Source organism: Schistocerca nitens, chromosome 3, assembly GCF_023898315.1.
Source record: "Schistocerca nitens isolate TAMUIC-IGC-003100 chromosome 3, iqSchNite1.1, whole genome shotgun sequence".
NCBI classification, from domain to species: domain Eukaryota; kingdom Metazoa; phylum Arthropoda; class Insecta; order Orthoptera; family Acrididae; genus Schistocerca; species Schistocerca nitens.
In genome coordinates this window covers 872,635,945-872,654,186 of record NC_064616.1, presented here as the reverse complement: position 1 = coordinate 872,654,186, position 18,242 = coordinate 872,635,945, and the positions used below count along the sequence as shown (strand labels likewise).

The following is an 18,242-nucleotide window of genomic DNA, read 5'->3' as shown; positions in this document are numbered from 1 at the left end:
AGAAGCTAAACGATGTCAAAGTTAGCGTAAGGAAGGCTATGCGTGAGCGTTCAGTGAATTCGAAAGTAAAATTCTATGTACCGACTTGACAGAAAATCCTAGGAAGTTCTGGTCTTACGCTAAATCAGTAAGTGGCTCGAAACAGCATATCCAGACACTCCGGGATGATGATGGCATTGAAACAAAGGATGACACGCATAAAGCTGAAATACTAAACACCTTTTTCCAAAGCTGTTTCACAGAGGAAGACCGCACTGCAGTTCCTTCTTTAAATCCTCGCACAAACGAAAAAATGGCTGACATCGAAATAAGCAACAGGAATCACTCAACAGAGGAATGTCCACTGGACCTGACGGGATACCCATTCGATTCTACACAGAGTACGCGAAAGAGCTTGCCCCCCTTCTAACAGCCGTGTACCGCAAGTCTCTAGAGGAACGGAAGGTTCCAAATGATTGGAAAAAGAGCACAGGTAGTACCAGTCTTCAAGAAGGGTCGTCGAGCAGAAGCACAAAACTATAGACCTATATCTCTGACGTCGATCTGTTGCAGAATTTTAGAACATGTTTTTTGCTCGCGTATCATGTCGTTTCTGGAAACCCAAAATCTACTCTGTAGGAATCAACATGGATTCCGGAAACAGCGATCATGTGAGACCCAACTCGCTTTATTTGTTGATGAGACCCAGAAAATATTAGATACAGGCTCCCACGTTGATGCTATTTTCCTTGACTTTCTGAAGGCGTTCGATACAGTTCCGCACTGTCGCCTGATAAACAAAGTAAGAGCCTACAGAATATCAGACCAGCTGTGTGGCTGGATTGAAGAGTTTTTAGCAAACAGAACACAGCATGTTGTTATCAATGGGGAGACGTCTACAGACGTTAAAGTAACCTCTGGCGTGCCACAGGGGAGTGTTATGGGACCATTGCTTTTCACAATATATATAAATGACCTAGTAGATAGTGTCGGAAGTTCCATGCGGCTTTTCGCGGATGATGCTGTAGTATACAGAGAAGTTGCAGCATTAGAAAATTGTAGCGAAATGCAGGAAGATCTGCAGTGGATAGGCACTTGGTGCAGGGAGTGGCAACTGACCCTTAACATAGACAAATGTAATGTATTGCGAATACATAGAAAGAAGGATCCTTTATTGTATGATTATATGATAGCGGAACAAACACTGGTAGCAGTTACTTCTGTAAAATATCTGGGAGTATGCGTACGGAACGATTTGAAGTGGAATGATCATGTAAAATTAATTGTTGGTAAGGCTGGTACCAGGTTGAGATTCATTGGGAGACTCCTTAGAAAATGTAGTCCATCAACAAAGGAGGTGGCTTACAAAACACTTGTTCGACCTATACTTGAGTATTGCTCATCAGTGTGGGATCCGTACCAGGTCGGGTTGACGGAGGAGATAGAGATGATCCAAAGAAGAGCGGCGCGTTTCGTCACAGGGTTATTTGGTAAGCGTTATAGCGTTACGGAGATGTTTAGCAAACTCAAGTGGCAGACTCTGCAAGAAAGGCGCTCTGCATCGCGGTGTAGCTTGCTGTCCAGGTTTCGAGAGGGTGCGTTTCTGGATGAGATATCGAATATATTGCTTCCCCCTACTTATACCTCCCGAGGAGATCACGAATGTAAAATTAGAGAGATTCGAGCGCGCACGGAGGCTTTCCGGCAGTCGTTCTTCCCGCGAACCATACGCGACTGGAACAGGAAAGGGAGGTGATGACAATGGCACGTAAAGTGCCCTCCGCCACACACCGTTGGGTGGCTTGAGGAGTATAAATGTAGATGTAGATGTAGATGAAATCCCAGTGGATTCCAGTGTGCAGGTGGACCCATTTGCTGGTCTGCCAAACCCATTTGACTCGATGCCACGACTATGCGTGATGGAATACTCAGATTCTGAGACAGTCGACTCAAGACAAATAAGTACACCCACGCATCACTAGTTGTGTGTGTGATGCTAGAAGCAGTACTTCTGACGTTTCAGAAGATGACTGGCACAGGCTCTAAGTGGCACACTAGCAAAGGACACAAGTCTCACCGTTTAGGTAGAGACCTCCAGTTCTTTACGAGCGAAGCGCCAGTACAAGAGTGAGATCTTTTCTCTTTCTGTCCACTTCCTCCTCAGCTTGGTAGCAAATCACATTTACATCTTAGACTTCCCCCACTTTAGCACAAGCCAATCACGAGCTGGAGCCCGATATTCGAAGCTGGGAGAGCGGCCCTTGCTTTGCATACACCGATTTGACCAATCAGAGCCTACAAATTTAACTGGGAGAAAAGGAAAAAAGATTCAGCTTCGAGGCCTCTTTCCCGTGCATATACGCCGTGTCTTTTGCTAACAACATGACCAGGATGGAACCACACCCCTCCATAAAAAGCTTGTTATCTCCCCTGTTGTGTCCATTTCAAAGTTTCCAAAGAACGGTCATAAACTCGCTAAAAGCCTTGTGCTTTCACAAATATGTTTTGTAACAGAGTCTGGACGTCTGGGCGCCAGTGGCGTGTCCCACGGAAATTCACAGAACGCTCACAGTTGTTTTGTCGGCTTCCTGCCTAACAAGGGCCCATCCTCTGCTTTATTGCCGGTCTACAATGCACTGGCCATTGCAGCGGCGACTTCTCGGCCTTAGTCAGTCTGCCTGGATGCGGCTGTGTCGCGACCTGCGCCAACCAACGAGTCTGCACAATGACACGGCCGAACTCGGCCGTCCGGAAATGTTTCCACTCAGGTTCCGCAGAAAAAACTCGCTTCGCCCGGCCCATTGTCGCCGTGCTCTTTTACTGCAGTCGTTTAAATTGGTACCCTATTCCTCTGAATGCAGGTAAAGCTTACCGTTATTCCTTCCCCAGAGCACGCAAGCAAGGGCACTAACTACTGCCCACCATTTCATCAAGATGTATGGAGTCAAATCGCAATAAAGTACATATTCACTAAGAACATGAAGCGACATAACACCGAATCAGAAGTCAGAGTGCCCTGCAATCTCTCAAACTTTCTGAGAACCCATTCGGCACCATTTCGGACGACATTTTATGCCTACCACCGTCTTCATACATGTATTTTCGCCAGCATATCAAGGGTAGGTTGAAGTCACTAGCAACTACATTCCTAGTAGAACTGAAATACACTCTTCAAGGCTGGAAATAAGATACAAATTATACACGACAAGTAGACTTATTCTTACCCCACAGTTATTGAAAATTTTACCCTTCTAGTTTTCACTGATCCAAACTTGTGAGACATCTGCTAACTGAAGTCTGCAGTCTCCATTACGACATTTCTTTCAACGAAATATGTCACCTAGGCCATTCAATGTTTCCTAGCTCATAGCACTATGTAAGAATTATTTTCGTCTTTTCAAAGTTAAAAAGCACTCTTTTGCTTTGACCAGTCACATGGGAATTGTGAGAATTAGTTTCAACGGTTTATTGTATGCAGTGAACGTCTGCTGTAGGTCGTTAGTTGTTAGAAACTTCCCTAGATTAACAGCACCAGACAATGATCTATATTTTTGCACTAGGTAGATAAAAATAGTTAATAATGTAGTTTCAACTTATTCAAAAATGAATACACCTAACACACTCCCTTTAAGGGATATTCAGGAAACTTAGAAAAGTGAAATGGGAAATCTTCTGTAGGAACCAACTGATGAAGCTACAAGAAGGCCTGAGAAACTGAAACAATGTTCAGCCTCATTTATTATCACATTACACACCTCCTTTGCTTCTCTTTTCCATTCAGTCTTGCCCATCTTCCTTTTCTTCAGAGAGATATCAGTAGATTCGTTAGCACTGGTGATGTCAATCTCTTTTCAGATCTTGATAATGTTTATTTCAAATGCTGAAATAAACCCATAAATGGCATACATTAGTGTCTCCATGCTGTAGCTGACTGAAGAGGACTTCAACTAACAGCATAACTCAACCGAAGAACTCCAACCAATAAATCAATCTACAACTGGAAAGAACTTTTTTGTGACCAAGAACATGGCAATTCGTAGGTTCATTCGTTACAGAGTCCCCTTTCAATATGTGATTCATAAAATCAATAAAATCTTTCTTGCAGTCATAAACTGTGTTTACCGATCAAGATTGAAAATTCCGCCCAGTAGGACAAGGTCGAGCTAAATGCTTTCTCACTATCTCTTAAGAAATTTCGGTCTGCTGTGGGCTGTTTCAGAAGAATGCACATATTCCCTGTAAACTGGAAAGAAAATATTTTCACACTGCGCTGGATTGATGCCACCTTGCTTATTATAAGATTAACTTGATGGGCATAGAAATGTACATATTCTGCATTAGCTTCGGATTTTTTCACAATAGCTGGTATCCCACTAGAGGAACCAGCCATAACAGATACCCTGTCATAGGTCTTTGCAATTATTTTTTGAGGAGACTCATTTTCTTTTTACCTTTCTAGTAGTTCTAGCCAACTCGCAGCTAATGTCTGTGTGACATGTTTGGAAGAAGACAGGAAACTCCAGAGCCTTTCTGTTGATTTACCTCTTAATATGTAACAGTGCACAACAGAATTTGAAATATCATTAGGTTCATCTTCTGTAACAGATAAAATTTTTATTTTCTTTGAAATTTCTTCGTGGTATACTTCCCAAATAAATTTTCAAAAGTTTGTTTTGTATAGTTTTGAATGTTCCTTTGAAAACAGTTGCCTTGTTCGAATAATCTTTTAGTGCTGCATCCAGTTCAGCGCTAAAATTAATCAGTCCTCTAGAAACACTGGGGTTTGATGAAGATTTAGTTTCATGACGACGCTTTATGGCGAATTCAAAGGAGCCACAGAAACGAATACAATCTATTAAAATATTTAACACGTGCCTATTATGCTTAACTTTCGTTATGCTCTGTAATTTTTCTTCTATATGCACTATCCAGTTGTTCAGCTGTGTTTACAGTTCCAAAAAATGTCAGTCTTAAACAATTTTGTATAGGAACGGCTGAACATTCAAACTTCTTCATTTTGGTACTCAAATGATTTATTCTGTAGCTCCCAATTTCCTTCATGAAGGTTCTCCAACAAACAACAAGCATGTGAAGCAGAATAATTCATTTTTAACTTCACAACAACATAACCAATCACTGTTTTGATAAATATCCACTTTAAATGCTCGCTTAAACTGTCGATTTCCAGTATTAATATTTTGTACAATATTTGAAACTGGTAACAGTCGTCCTAGTCTCTTTCTTTTCACTCACACTCCTCAAATTAGAAACTACATGATGAGCTAGTTCTCACTGTCCAGAATGTATCAGATACAGAAATATATAGAAGATTGCCGTATTAAGAACCAAAAGACTCATTCACCTTGAAAGACCACAACATCTATACGCAGGCTCCATAGAAATAATATTCATACACATGATAAGCATAAACATTACGATTCCATCAACACCGGCAATAGCACAATTCTAGCCACTTAACAAATGTCACTATGTTAGCATTAAATCTAAGCTCTTTTTACGATTGACAAAACTATGAAATTCAGTTACGCTGATGAGGAAACACTTACTCCAAATTTATACCCTCAAACCTAATTTCTGAATGTAAAAAAATTCTTATAATTGCTGTTGAAATATCAATATTGGTAGTATTCTGGGTGGTGTAATGTTGTACCTTAGAAGCTTGGGTAACAAATTGACATTCTGGGAGACGTGTTCTCTGTATACTGTTACCTCCTAATGGCGCATTTGGAACTGTTTCTAGTCAGGGAGTTCGCATCCCAATTGCAGCACCCTGTGGTGTCACTGGCAAACATGCTACTTGGAGTTACAGACAGCCCTCGTCTTGTACCTATTGGAAGTAATGGGCTGCTCTGTATGGCGAGGAGTTGCCATAGGAGTGCAAACCCCCTAAGTTTGCTTCGAATCCAACAGCGTTTTTGGGTTCATTACGCGGCAGTGGGACATTGACGACCGCAGGTAACATATTCCATGGCATATATTAAGCTTCCTAAACCAAAAAACCATAAAGGAAAAGGGAACATATGAAGTGTACAATTATTTTGAGTTGGGCAACACTGCAGCAATACCACGCACCGCCACTGCGATTTATGTCGTCTTGTATTGCTAAAAACTTTTTGGGTATGAGCTGGCGAGGCTTTTCTGCTAGAGATGGGCTCGTCGATATCCAAATATGATGCATGGAGCCGTGTTTGCATGTCATCACTACCTTTGCGGAGCATGTGAGCTCTGGGAATTTTTCTAAAATGTTGTGAAAAGGAAGGTTTATTTGGATTCATGCCACCTCCGCCAATTACAGAATGCTTCTATTATTGAGATCAGCAGTGAGATGTAAGTTGTAGAGAAAATCATCCCCTGTAATTGCCAAAACTGTTGGGATGTTAGGCAGTAGCCATTGAAGCCACAACATGCGAGTAGTATTCTCAGGCAGCAATCTATTCCCGCCAGTGTCTTAACTTCCCCCAAAAACTGTTTCGAGGGACTTGTCCCCTTTGTTCGCCAAAGAGTAACGTTTGAAGACATAATCCAGGCCTCAGTGTGAATTGTCAGATTAGACTATCTTTTAATGCTACATAACACTGACTTTGCAACACTTCTTCAGCTTGAAAAATTTGAGTTTCGTTTAAGTGAGCAACTATGCAATGAAGTTTGTCCGCATTATCTCTGACGCTGAGCATGCATGAATCATAATAAAGGTCATGTCAGCCAGAATGACGGTAATTTTACGTGACTAGGAGCCCTATGTTGCTTTGCTGTAGGAAGCTGCCTGGGGTGCTCCGACTGGTCATTTTCGCATTTTTCTCGGTTTGTTGCATGTTTGTCGTCCTCGGCTGTGGCTGCTCCAGTTTGTTGTTTAGGATGGGGGTTGTCAGATGCGACACTGCTGCACATTTCAAGTTAGTGTCTTGCTCAATGGATGAGGTCATCACTATACGATTTTGTTTGCTTGGTGTGGTGTGACTCTACACTGAATTATTAGAGAGTAGTTTGAACATCACACATTTATTTCACCTTGAACTTATACTTTACAGTATGTGACGCAAACAGAATTCCGCGCTTAGCACAACAAGACATTGAAATGAAAGACTAAAGTTACCACATACTGAATCAGATTTCATTGCTCATAACCGATGTGTCGACTGATGATATCGTTATATTACATATTAGGGTCTCTTCCCATTCCACATGTGCACGGAGCTACATAAGAGTGATTGCCTAAAAGCTTCTGTGTGCACCGCATTTATTCTAAACTTGTCGTACAGGGTTTTATAGGCCTGTATTCGTTGATTCATCATTTAATACTGATTCTTGAAACTTTGTAAGCTTTCTCGGTATAGTTTATCTATCTCCAAACATTTACCAGTTCAGATTTTTCCGTGTCTCCATGGAGCTCTCCCATGGATCAAATATATGACCACACGTGCTGCCCTTCTTTGTATCGGTTCAATATCCCCTGATAATCCTATTTGGGATGGGTCCATACACTTGAGGAATATTCCATGATGGATCACACGCGTGCGCTGTAAGCAGTCTCCTTTGTAGATGCACTGCACTTTCCCAGGATCTAACCAATGAATCGAAGTTTCCCACCTGCATTACGTACAACTCAGATTATGTGGTAATTCCGTGTTATATCTTTACTCAGATAGTTGTAGTAGTTGACGGATTCCAATATTACTAATTAGTCTATCTTGTGACGAGCAAAATTTTACTTTTATGAACATTTAAGGTTAGCTGTCAATCTTTGCATTAGTTTGAAATTTTGTACAACTTTTTCAGACAGCACTTCATTATAGATAACTGCCTCATCTGCGAAGAGGATTATGAAAGTATTACTATCTCTTTGAAGGTAACGATCAGCACTGTCTACCAGGTCATTAAATGACACATGGATAGCTAGGGTCTCGGTACACTACCTTGCGATACACTGAAATTTATTTATACAATTAGCGACGTCCCTTCATTCGAGACAACTAGCTGTGTCATCCCTGGTTTTCTCAAACCATTTCAGGCATATTCCTGGGGGTTCCTTCAGCAAAGCCGAGTCTGACCACCTGTTCTATTCCTCATAAGGCACACTTATGTATTCCTCTCTCTCTCTCTCTCTCTCTCTCTCTCCCTCCCTCTGTGTGTGTGTGTGTGTGTGTGAGCGTGTGTGTGGTGTTATTACGAGGGTAATCCCAAATGTAAGGTCTCCTATTTTCTATAAGTACATAGACCTTTTTATTTCTACAGTGGTTTACATCAGTTTACAGCTTGAACATTTAGCTATTTTTCGACATAATCACCTTTTCTGTCGCATTTTTGTAGATGCTGTGGCAGTTTTTGTATGCCCATGTCATACCAGCTCGCCGTCGTGCTGTTCAGAAAGTTATGAACCTCTTCTTTCACCTCGTCGACGGATCTGAATCGCTAGGACCACAACTAACGCTGACAGGTACTGTGAGACTTTGGAAAAACTCAAACGGGCAATTTAGAACCGGAGAAGAGGAATGTTGAGCAAGGACGTACACATTCTCCATGACAACGCTCGCCCACACATCGCTCGGCAAACCGTTGCTCTCCTGCAACAGTTTCAGTGGAACATAATCACCCACCCACCCTATATTCCTGACTTGGCGCCCAGTGACTATCACCTTTTCCCTAGGTTAAAAGATCATTTGGCCGGAAAGCGATTCAGCTCCGACGACGAGGTGAGAAAGAAGAAAAGCATGGCGGCGAGCTGGTATGACATGGGCATACAAAAATTGCCACAGCGTCTACAAAAATGCATCGACAGGAAACGTGATTATGTCGAAAAATAGCTAAATGTTCAAGCTGTAAACTGATGTAAACCACTGTAGAAATAAACAGGTCTATGTACTTAAAAAATGGGAGACCTTACTTTTGGGATTACCCCCATATCTATTGATTATCGTTGTATCAGAGTGACAATTCCTATGCCATTGTGAGATGATCCTTGGATGAGTTTAAAAAAAAGCCAATAAATGCTGTGTATTTAGAGACTCATACTAACCAAGCATGTCTGAAAAGCCATGTAACTAACATAATTGTTATGTAATTAACATAATTTGTTTGAAGGAGGTTGATTTATCTGCAGTATGACTAAGAAAAAAAATGTTACCTTGTTATGTGTGCCTGTACATATATTTGTGATGGCTAAAAAGTTTGTATGCTAGAAACTAATAAAAATAAGAAAATTATTTATGTGCACCCAACGAGATCTGCCACGGCTCCCTGTATTAGAGGCCGGAGGACTGAAATGTGGCAACGTTACGTTAAGGTCTACCGCATGGCTGTGGTTATAAGGTAGCGAACGGAAGCAGTTGTTTACGTACTTTCGCGGTGTCTGTTTTATCCGACATTACAGTGTAATTATGCTATACTGGACTCTGCAAAAATTATAGCAAGTAGTCGTGACTACAGTCGAAGATATAACACAATGTAAGTATACAATTCTGTGAAGTTTGTAGTGTTTTTACATGTATATGTGCAAGTGTGCTACGTGATCGACTTTCATCTTGACAATTGCAACAAAAGTTCTACTATATTCTAGATATAATTTGAAAATAAAGTTTTGAATTAATAAGTTTAGTATAAGAATCTTCTCGTAAGTGATTTTGTGTTAATATTATGAATATTTCTACACATTTGATTCTATTTGTAGACTTGTGTTTCGTGATGTCCAAGCAGTATAAAAAACCAGTCCACTCAAATTCTCATTTGCTATTTTTACATAATAGTATTTTGATGTTAGCAATTAATGCATCATTCTATTTGCAGATGCCAGAAAAATGTGTTACTGGTTGCAACAGCAACTACGAATCCAGCAAGGCAGAGGGTTACATCTCAGCGTTCAGATTCCCTACTGATTCCCTAACAGATTCATGTCTTTGTGGAAGGCCACTTACTGATACCTACAAAAAGCTGGTTTCCATAATGTGTGACATATTGTTAAATAATAATACAAAACTCCAAAATGATCGTTTAATATGTTCCAAGAAGGAGGGAGTTAATAGAAAATTAAAAACATTACATAACTTTTGACACAAAATTATTAAACTTCTTTCTTACCCATAACCTCAATCCTTAAATGCTCCGATTAGTACTGGCAAGGAGGAGGTGGCCACTATGAAATAAACTTTAATGCACTGATAAATTTCAGTCATGCTTCTTATGCAAATCCTACAGCAAGGTCCCCAGTTCATTCTGACTCAGAAAGATGTGTAGATTGTGCATGATCTGTGATTTAAAAAAAAATCGAACATAGTAATGAACAATACACAAAAACGTTTGTTAAAAATTATTGTTATTATGCCAACCTCATATATAAAGGTGTGAAAGATATGTTGCAGCTGTCAGAAACTTTTATATTAGTTTGTCATTTATATAGGAGGGAACATGATAATACATTTCAAATAACAGATTGAAATAATTGCAAGTCTGCAAATAATGTTAGTAGGCACCTCTCAAAATTGTTTGCTGAACTTGTATCTCCAAATCTCGGGTAAGAAGCGTCATAATATACTGTTATGAAGCACATGTGAGTTATTGAAAAGTTCGTCGTTGCAAGGAAACGAGAATAAAATGCGTAATTCCGACATAAAGTCGGCGTGATACTGCGAGAAATTAGCTTCTCTAGGTTGCTGTGTTATTTATAGGGACCAAATCTACAAAAAAGGAAGTGATTGCGTATTTATATCTGACACGTCGTCTGCATTCGACAAAATCTAAACTTCAGTCTCGGCCTAGCTGGTCACGCTAGCCGGCCTACTGACGCCACAGGCTACGACGTTGTCAGCTTGACGACTCCGGCCTCTAATACAGGCGGCCGTGGATCTGCTGTTATTTATCCTCGGCTTGTAAAGTCTGTGGTTTTCGGAGTAACGCTTCGACCATAGATATTAGTATCTATGGTCGAAGGAGTAACGTCAGAGCAAGCGTCTTTGGTATTGTATGTGTTTGTGTGTATGTGGCGTCGTATGGAGATATTTTTACGTGGATTTGAATTTCGCGAGAAGTCATCTGTGTTATTGTAGAGACAAGACATTCCAGACAACTTTCGTAAACTGATTATAACATGTATGCGCAGTGTATGGAGAGACTTAAATGAACAGAACGAAATTGAATTTTGTTAAAGAGTGAGTGCATCTCAGTGCTGCAAAAAATCTCAAAAAGAGACTGTCGATGTAATATACAGGTGAAGTGATAGTTCTGAGGCATTGTATTTGTGAATAATTTGTTAAGAAGGAGTGTCCTGGATGACGGAGAACGATAATGTGAACGGCTGTGTAAAGGTATGTTTTGCAGATAAGTATTTCTGCTTTCGCATTGTTTACTGCCTCTCTAGTAAACTTATTTCCTTAATTTGAATTGATCCTGAAACCGAGGTGCGACTGTATTTCCAGTATGTGACAAAAGTAACCAAAAATACAACATGAAATTGACCCCTTTAAAAGCTTTAGCCTGTTCTGCTTGTTCGTAATCTTCAGGAAACAAGCTCATTGCAGAACGGTTGTAATTTTTGTTATCACGGTACTTTTTAAGATATAAAACACAAGGAAAAATTTTAATTTTAGAGTGATTGTGTTATGCATTCTCACCTTGCTGTGTTAACTGCAACCTGTGTAAAGATGAATCGTTCTCATGGTATAATTACAGTCCCAGCATACACCATCTATGGTGTGTGTGTGTGTGTGTGTGTGTGTGTGTGTGTACAACTAAAGCAAGCCCCCAGTGATAACACTTGGCACTCTGATAACACATCTGTGAGTAAGCATCATCTGCATCCATGGTGAAAAGAGCTTCATCGGGATGCTCTATGCAATACCTTACCTGCATTAGATGTTTAGTTTTATAGAAGGCTGCACTTGGGCTGTCATACATTAGTAATAATTGCTGCAACTGATGTACCCCCAAAGCCAGATGACAATGGATAGATGGGACTTGTGGGTCACAGCTGATCGAAGATTAGGCATCAAAGATGGGACAGGAAGTCATGCTGGCGTCATTAGTTACCATTTACCATACACAACTGCTCTCATGGGCAACATTTCACACCTGAATCTCGGCATCCCAGGACACAGTCTGTATTGATGAATGCCACAAAGCCCTGGGAGCTATACAGCCAGTGTGTAAGAACTGACCAGCCACCAATGTTGAGAGACACCACATGGCCACTTAAAATTGTGCCATATGTTGAGAGACTACCATGTCCTAATGTTTTGCCATACTGGTAGTGGAAGGCGGTATGGAAACATTGGAATATGCATTTATGCCTACCTGGCCACTTCACCAAACTTTTGACCCTCGACGGTATTAAATCGAATGCTGTCAATAGCATAGTGTTTGGAAGTGCAATTGTAAAAATAAAAGAGTCAATTTTTTGGTAGTACTGACATTCCAGTGATCATCCATTTTGATTAGTATTTTCAGAGTGTTGTGTATCTCTGTGCAGTAAAAGGAATATTCATTGTCATACTCATTTGAGAACACATGTGGCAAAGCAGGAATTGTGCATTGTTGCCTGTGCCAAGATGTTAGTGGAAGTGGTTTGCCACTTCCTTCCTGGGACCTGTAATAAAGTGTGAAATGTGCACATGCTCTACAAGGCTTTTGTTTCATTCTGAGATGATGATCTCCATACAGTCAACAGTTTAGGTTGACAACGAATGAAGTGAAGTATTGAAAGAAAAGCACATTGTAAAGAAAAGGCTACTACAAAACCTACAGCACATGAAGAATGTTGAATAATCCACCTCCATTCATACGTGCTAAGTGAAACAATAATCAAAGTGTCAAAGCAATCTTTAGGTTAATAACAGATCCAAATTATTCATAGTTAATGGAATGGCTGAACAATGTTTGTGTTGAGTAGTCATGAATTAAACCACGTCCTTAGTAGTAAATGGACATTGGTGTCAGAATCTCCACTTACACTTATTGTGAATTCAAAGTTCCAGCAGCATTATACACTGTTCTAATGAATTCATAAAGGATAACTAATTGTGACAAATGAGTGTAGTCATAGTGTTGTAGATGATATCGCCACCCTTGAATCGTATTTCAGAACACACGGCATAACTTCTCTCCACAGAAATTGGGAAACTATTTATCATCCGAACATATACAAAGAAATTGTTTGCATAAATATACTGGTTTCTTAAAAAATATTTTTTCTGTGGATGGTTTCATTCTCAATTTCAAAAAGACACATCATATTTAGTTCTGCACATCTAGATGTACTGCACCAGCGGTAAGTGCAACAAAGTGTGAGGAAATAATAACTATGGTTGAGATGTCAAAATTTGTAGGTGTCCATGGCGATGATAATTTAAATGGAAAAAACTCAATTTCAAACTCCTAAAACAGCTTAGTGCAGCCACATTTACAAGTAGTATCATTACAAATCTTGGGGGGAGAGAAATCAATAACTTGACATATTTTGCATAATTTAATTCAGTATTGTCATATGAAATAATGTTCTGGGGTAACTCAATGTTGAGAAAGAAAGTGTTCATTGCTCAAAAACATGCTTTGAGAGTAATATGTGGTGCTCACCGACAGTCATCTTGTAGAGGCCTGTTGAAGTAGTTGAGCATTTTGACTACTGCTTCAAGGTCTGTTTATTCCCTTGTGAAGTTTGTTGTAAATAATCCTCTGCAGTTCAACAAGAATGATGATCTACAAAATTGCAATAACAGAAGAAAAAATAACTTGCATTACTCTACATTAAGATTATTTTTAGCACAAACTGGGGGCACACTGATGCCACCAACATTTTTGATCACTTACACGTTGATATAAGATATCTGATAGACAGCAAAGTTAAATTTGAAAGCAGACTGAATAGGGTTCTCCTTAACAATTCCTCCTATTCCATAGAAGAATTTCTAATTTTGTAATAGGTAAAAGGTGATGGGTGGGAATTCTTAACTCTCAACAGTACTAAAAAAATTGTAGCTTATCAGCATGCATATGTTAATGTGTAATGTGCATGGGGTCGACAGAAGCGCCTGATCCCACGCGTCGGCTTTGACCCGTGACGTAAGGGTGTTGTCGTGTGTGACGTCATGACGGCGCGGAGTTTGGTTTGAGTGTGGCTGTCTCCAGTTCTGTTTTATCTTATTTTATTTACTTTTCTGATCTGTTCGTTCTATCTCGTGAGATTTTTTTTTTTAATTTAAAAACACTTATTACTTATTTTAATTATCTGTTTCCTCCAATTTCTGTTTTAGTTTATTATATTTATCTTTCTGATCTGTTCGTTCTATCCCGTGAGATTTTTTTTTTTTTTTTTTTAAGACAAAAAACACTAATCAGCTACTGAAGCATCTTTATCTTCTATGGGTTGCAGGGGTTACGACCCCTGGGGAGGTGGGTGGGTATTCATGCATGGCTGTCTTCACTTACACGTTGTAGCTACGCAAGGCATCTAAATTTGTTTATATTTAGTTTGCCCCTCACCCAAAACACCCCATTTCCCGCGCTTGTCCCTTTAGTGTCATTAGGCTTCTTGTGGAAAGTGTGTGTGTTTGTTTTTGTTTCCGCCATATTTGTGACGTCATGGGTCAAAGCAGACGGGCGGGATCGGACGCTTCCGTATTTCCTGTGCATGTAAAATTGTTCGTTCCACATCCAGTTCCTCGCAGTATCACATAAGTGCAGTCAGTTTTAGGAAAAATGAACTATTATATTCAGTTCATACTGAACGCTGCAAAAATTGCAGCTCAATTACATTGCTTTCATCGCAAGAATGTCCCCTTTGTTTGGACAGATGTGTGCCAAGAAGCTTTTCAGAAACTTAAAGATGTATTGCTCAGTGATTGATGCGTAGTTCACTTTGATCCTGCCAAACGAGTTGTATCGCAAGTAGACGCTTCCTGTTGTAGAATCGGTGCAGTGCTTTCACACAGAATTCATGATAAAGACAGGCCTATTGCTTCTGCATCAAAAGTGTTGTCCAAAGCTCAGTGTAACTATCCACAAATTGAAAATAGGTTTTGGCTATTGTGTATGGTGTCACCAAATTCCACCACTATTTGTATGGCAGAAAATTCTGCTTAGTAACAGATCACAAGCCTTTGCAGTCCTTGTATCATCCGATGAAACCAGTTACTGTACAAACTGCCCAAAAATTGCAAAGATGGGCTTTGTTGTTGTCTCAATACTAGTATGAGATTGTGTATCGTCCAACAGCTCAACATGGTAATGCGAACGCACTTGCATGTCTTCCAATTGGCCCTGATAAAAACTTTTGACACTTCCGCTGCATCTTGTTGCCTTATCGATGCTCAGGATTCTGAATTGTGACAATCTTTTCTACTGAGCTATCGGAAAATTGCACAGCCACAGAAGCTGATTTAAATTCGCACATCTTGGCGTCGTTCCTTGCATAGCATAAAGAACTCTGTAGTGTGCCGATACTTTGCGCGTCGGCATAGCACCTCTGTACAGAAAGATGTGATTCTTGTTCAAAATGACAGTGGACAGTCACGTGTGTTGATCTCTAAAGCTTCGCATAAAGAAGTGCTGCAGTTACTTCACCAAGAACACTGGGGGATTGTTCGTATGAAACAGCGTGTCAACACTGTACTTGGCAGGGTATGGATGCCCTTATAGAACAGAAGACGTCATAGTGTCACGCGTGTGCGGAAAATCAGTCCACTGTGCCACAAAAATTCTCTGCTTGGCAGTCACCATGGCAACATGTGCGTATACACTGTGCGGTACCTTTTTGGAACACTTGCTGTTTGATTGTGGTTGACTCATATTGCAAGTTGCCTTTTGCTGTGCCAATGAATCTTACAACATCACATAGTGCAGTTCAGGCGTTGTCCTCTGTTTTTTGTCTCAAAGGTTTGCCTGAAGTCATAGTGTCAGGCAACGACCCTCAGTTCACATCACATGAATTTGAAAGAGTCTGTGAATGTGTGGTGTACAGCATCTAACTAGTTCATTGTTCCATCCACAGTCAAACAGCAAAGCAAAACGTTTTGTCAGAACCTTCAAGCAGCAGTTGGCCAAACTTCGCACCACACACACCAGGGATCAAGCACTGCAACTGTTTCTTGCATCCTATCATTTGCATCCGTGAGATGGACCATCGCCGACAGAATTGCTTCACGGCTGCCGCATTGGACACTGCTCCACCCTCATGTCATGTGCAGAGTGATCCTTCTGTATCTCTTCCCCCAGATTTACAGATCCTGAGAACAGTGCGGCCACAGCAGCCACCAGAGGATATCATCACGACTCCGTTGGATGACCCCATGGAGACGGAGCCTCTGCCCACTCTCATTCTACCGATGGAGCTGGACCTGCCTACACTGCAGCAGTCGCTGCCTTCTTCATCTGGTTCATGGCAGCAGTAGGTGGACATGTACCCTTCTGGTCATTTTCCGGGGTATGTTTCCGCCAGAGCGCAGTCCAGATGGCGGGGCACGGCCGGAAGCTTGAAATCCCCTGCAGCCACAGCTCCTGGCCCGACGATGCGCCCACACTCCTGCCTCCCCCACCGTGGTCGTACTCCCTACACGACGACGGTTCATTGCTTTGGGTGGGGAGGAATGTTCTGGCATAACCACAAGCACCGGAACGAAGAAGAAGAAGAACGCAAGACCAAAGACGGTGGTGAAACTACATTGGCCAGTAGTGCTCTGACCAGGACATCACCATGATAGGAGCGACATCTAGCTGAAGTGAATATAAGTGCTGCTCCTGCAAGCTCGGCCGGACATTAGTGGAGTATACGCAGAGGATTACCACCGCCTAGCAGAGCGTGCTAGGAGAACGGTTATTAGTGATCCAAAAACTGTGTGTCAAACTTGCGGGAACATTGCTTATAGCCAAGGACTCTGAATTATATTGCCTGTTGCCCATCACTTGTGGTAATTTGTAGTACATTCAAGTTAATTATTGTCAAATCTGCTTTATTGAAATAAAACAACAAATTGCTTGAATTGTAGAGCATTCCGAGAACACTGCATCCCTTAGGCACCCTATAGGGGACGACTGGGCAAGACACCACACTAGTCATCTGCACAAAACAGTTACACTTAAAGTATATGGCGTTCAAGTAGTCCAATGGATGTCAATCACAAAAGGCTTGCACAGGTTCATCAATCTTACAGCACCATCTGGAATCCAATCTGACGCATCCATGCTGTCTGCTATGTATAGATGATACAAGTGGATTGCAGTGCCGGTGATTTTAATGTGGTAATTTTGTGAAGCACAGTTGTGACATCATACCGGGTGCTATCTGAGAGTTCCTGAAATTTCAAATTAGTGTGCAAATTTTTGCAGTTGCACTGAAATACTGCTAGGTGTCTCCCCAAATACCCTTCTTGAATATTTATGGCAGGGGGTTGCAAGCCAAGTGGTTTGATTACTTGTTTTGGAGCCCATTTCCATTGCTGTCTTTCCATAAAATTGCAATTTTGTGATAACTACCTGAAAGAGCAGTGTGCCTGTATAAAATTGTGCTTGGGTAAACTGCTGTAGGAACACACCAAATGTTGAAGCAAGCTTCTCGAGACAAAACTTTGGATCAAGCACAGACTTTCCATTGATATAAGCATTTCAAAAATGGAAAATGGCTGCAGATCATCCGAGACCTCTGCAACACGTTGGGAATAAATTATGGTACATGAAAACGTATTCTGTCAGAAAAATTGAACAGGGAAAGATTGTGCTGAAATTTGTGCTGCATCTGATTCAGGACAGTCCAGACTTTCTTTCGAGGGTTGTAATTGGTGATGAAAGTTCGGTTTATGACTATGATCCAGAAAATAAGCAGTAGTTGTTACAGTGGAACAATCCATTTTCACCACAGCCCCCCTCCTCCCCAAAATAAAAGAAAGATCGACAAGTCAAAGGTAACCTTGAAAGATGATGATTGCAATTCCCCACTAACATACTCAGCAGACTTACCTCCATGTAACTTGTCCACAGCTCGTTGTCTAGTGGTTAGTGTTGCTGCCTCTCGATCACAGGGTCCCATGTTCGATTCCCAGCAGGCTTGAGGATTTTCTCTGTCCAGGGACTGGGTGTTTGTGTTGTCCTCATCATTTATCATCATCATCATCATCGTCGTCATTGTCATCATTCGTGACAGTCACTAAATTGGACTGAGTAACAAAAAATTGGGCTGTGTAAAAACTGGGACTTTGTATGGGCGAGGATGACCATGCAGTTGAGTGCCCTGCAAACCAAACATCATCATCCATGTATCTTCTTCCTCT

General features: G+C 40.9%; 1 protein-coding gene across 2 annotated transcripts in view; it reads left to right on the top strand.

Annotated features, from left to right (window-relative positions):
* The first annotated feature begins 10,933 nt into the window (after positions 1 to 10,933).
* LOC126248910 (fizzy-related protein homolog) overlaps positions 10,934 to 18,242 on the top strand; it is a 125,173-nt gene continuing 117,864 nt past the window's right edge. For both annotated transcript variants that reach the window (XM_049950388.1, XM_049950389.1), the window contains exon 1: positions 10,934 to 11,294. In XM_049950388.1, coding sequence (XP_049806345.1) covers positions 11,259 to 11,294 — 36 coding nt within the window. In that variant the 5' untranslated portion in view covers positions 10,934 to 11,258. The remainder of the gene's footprint in view (positions 11,295 to 18,242) is intronic.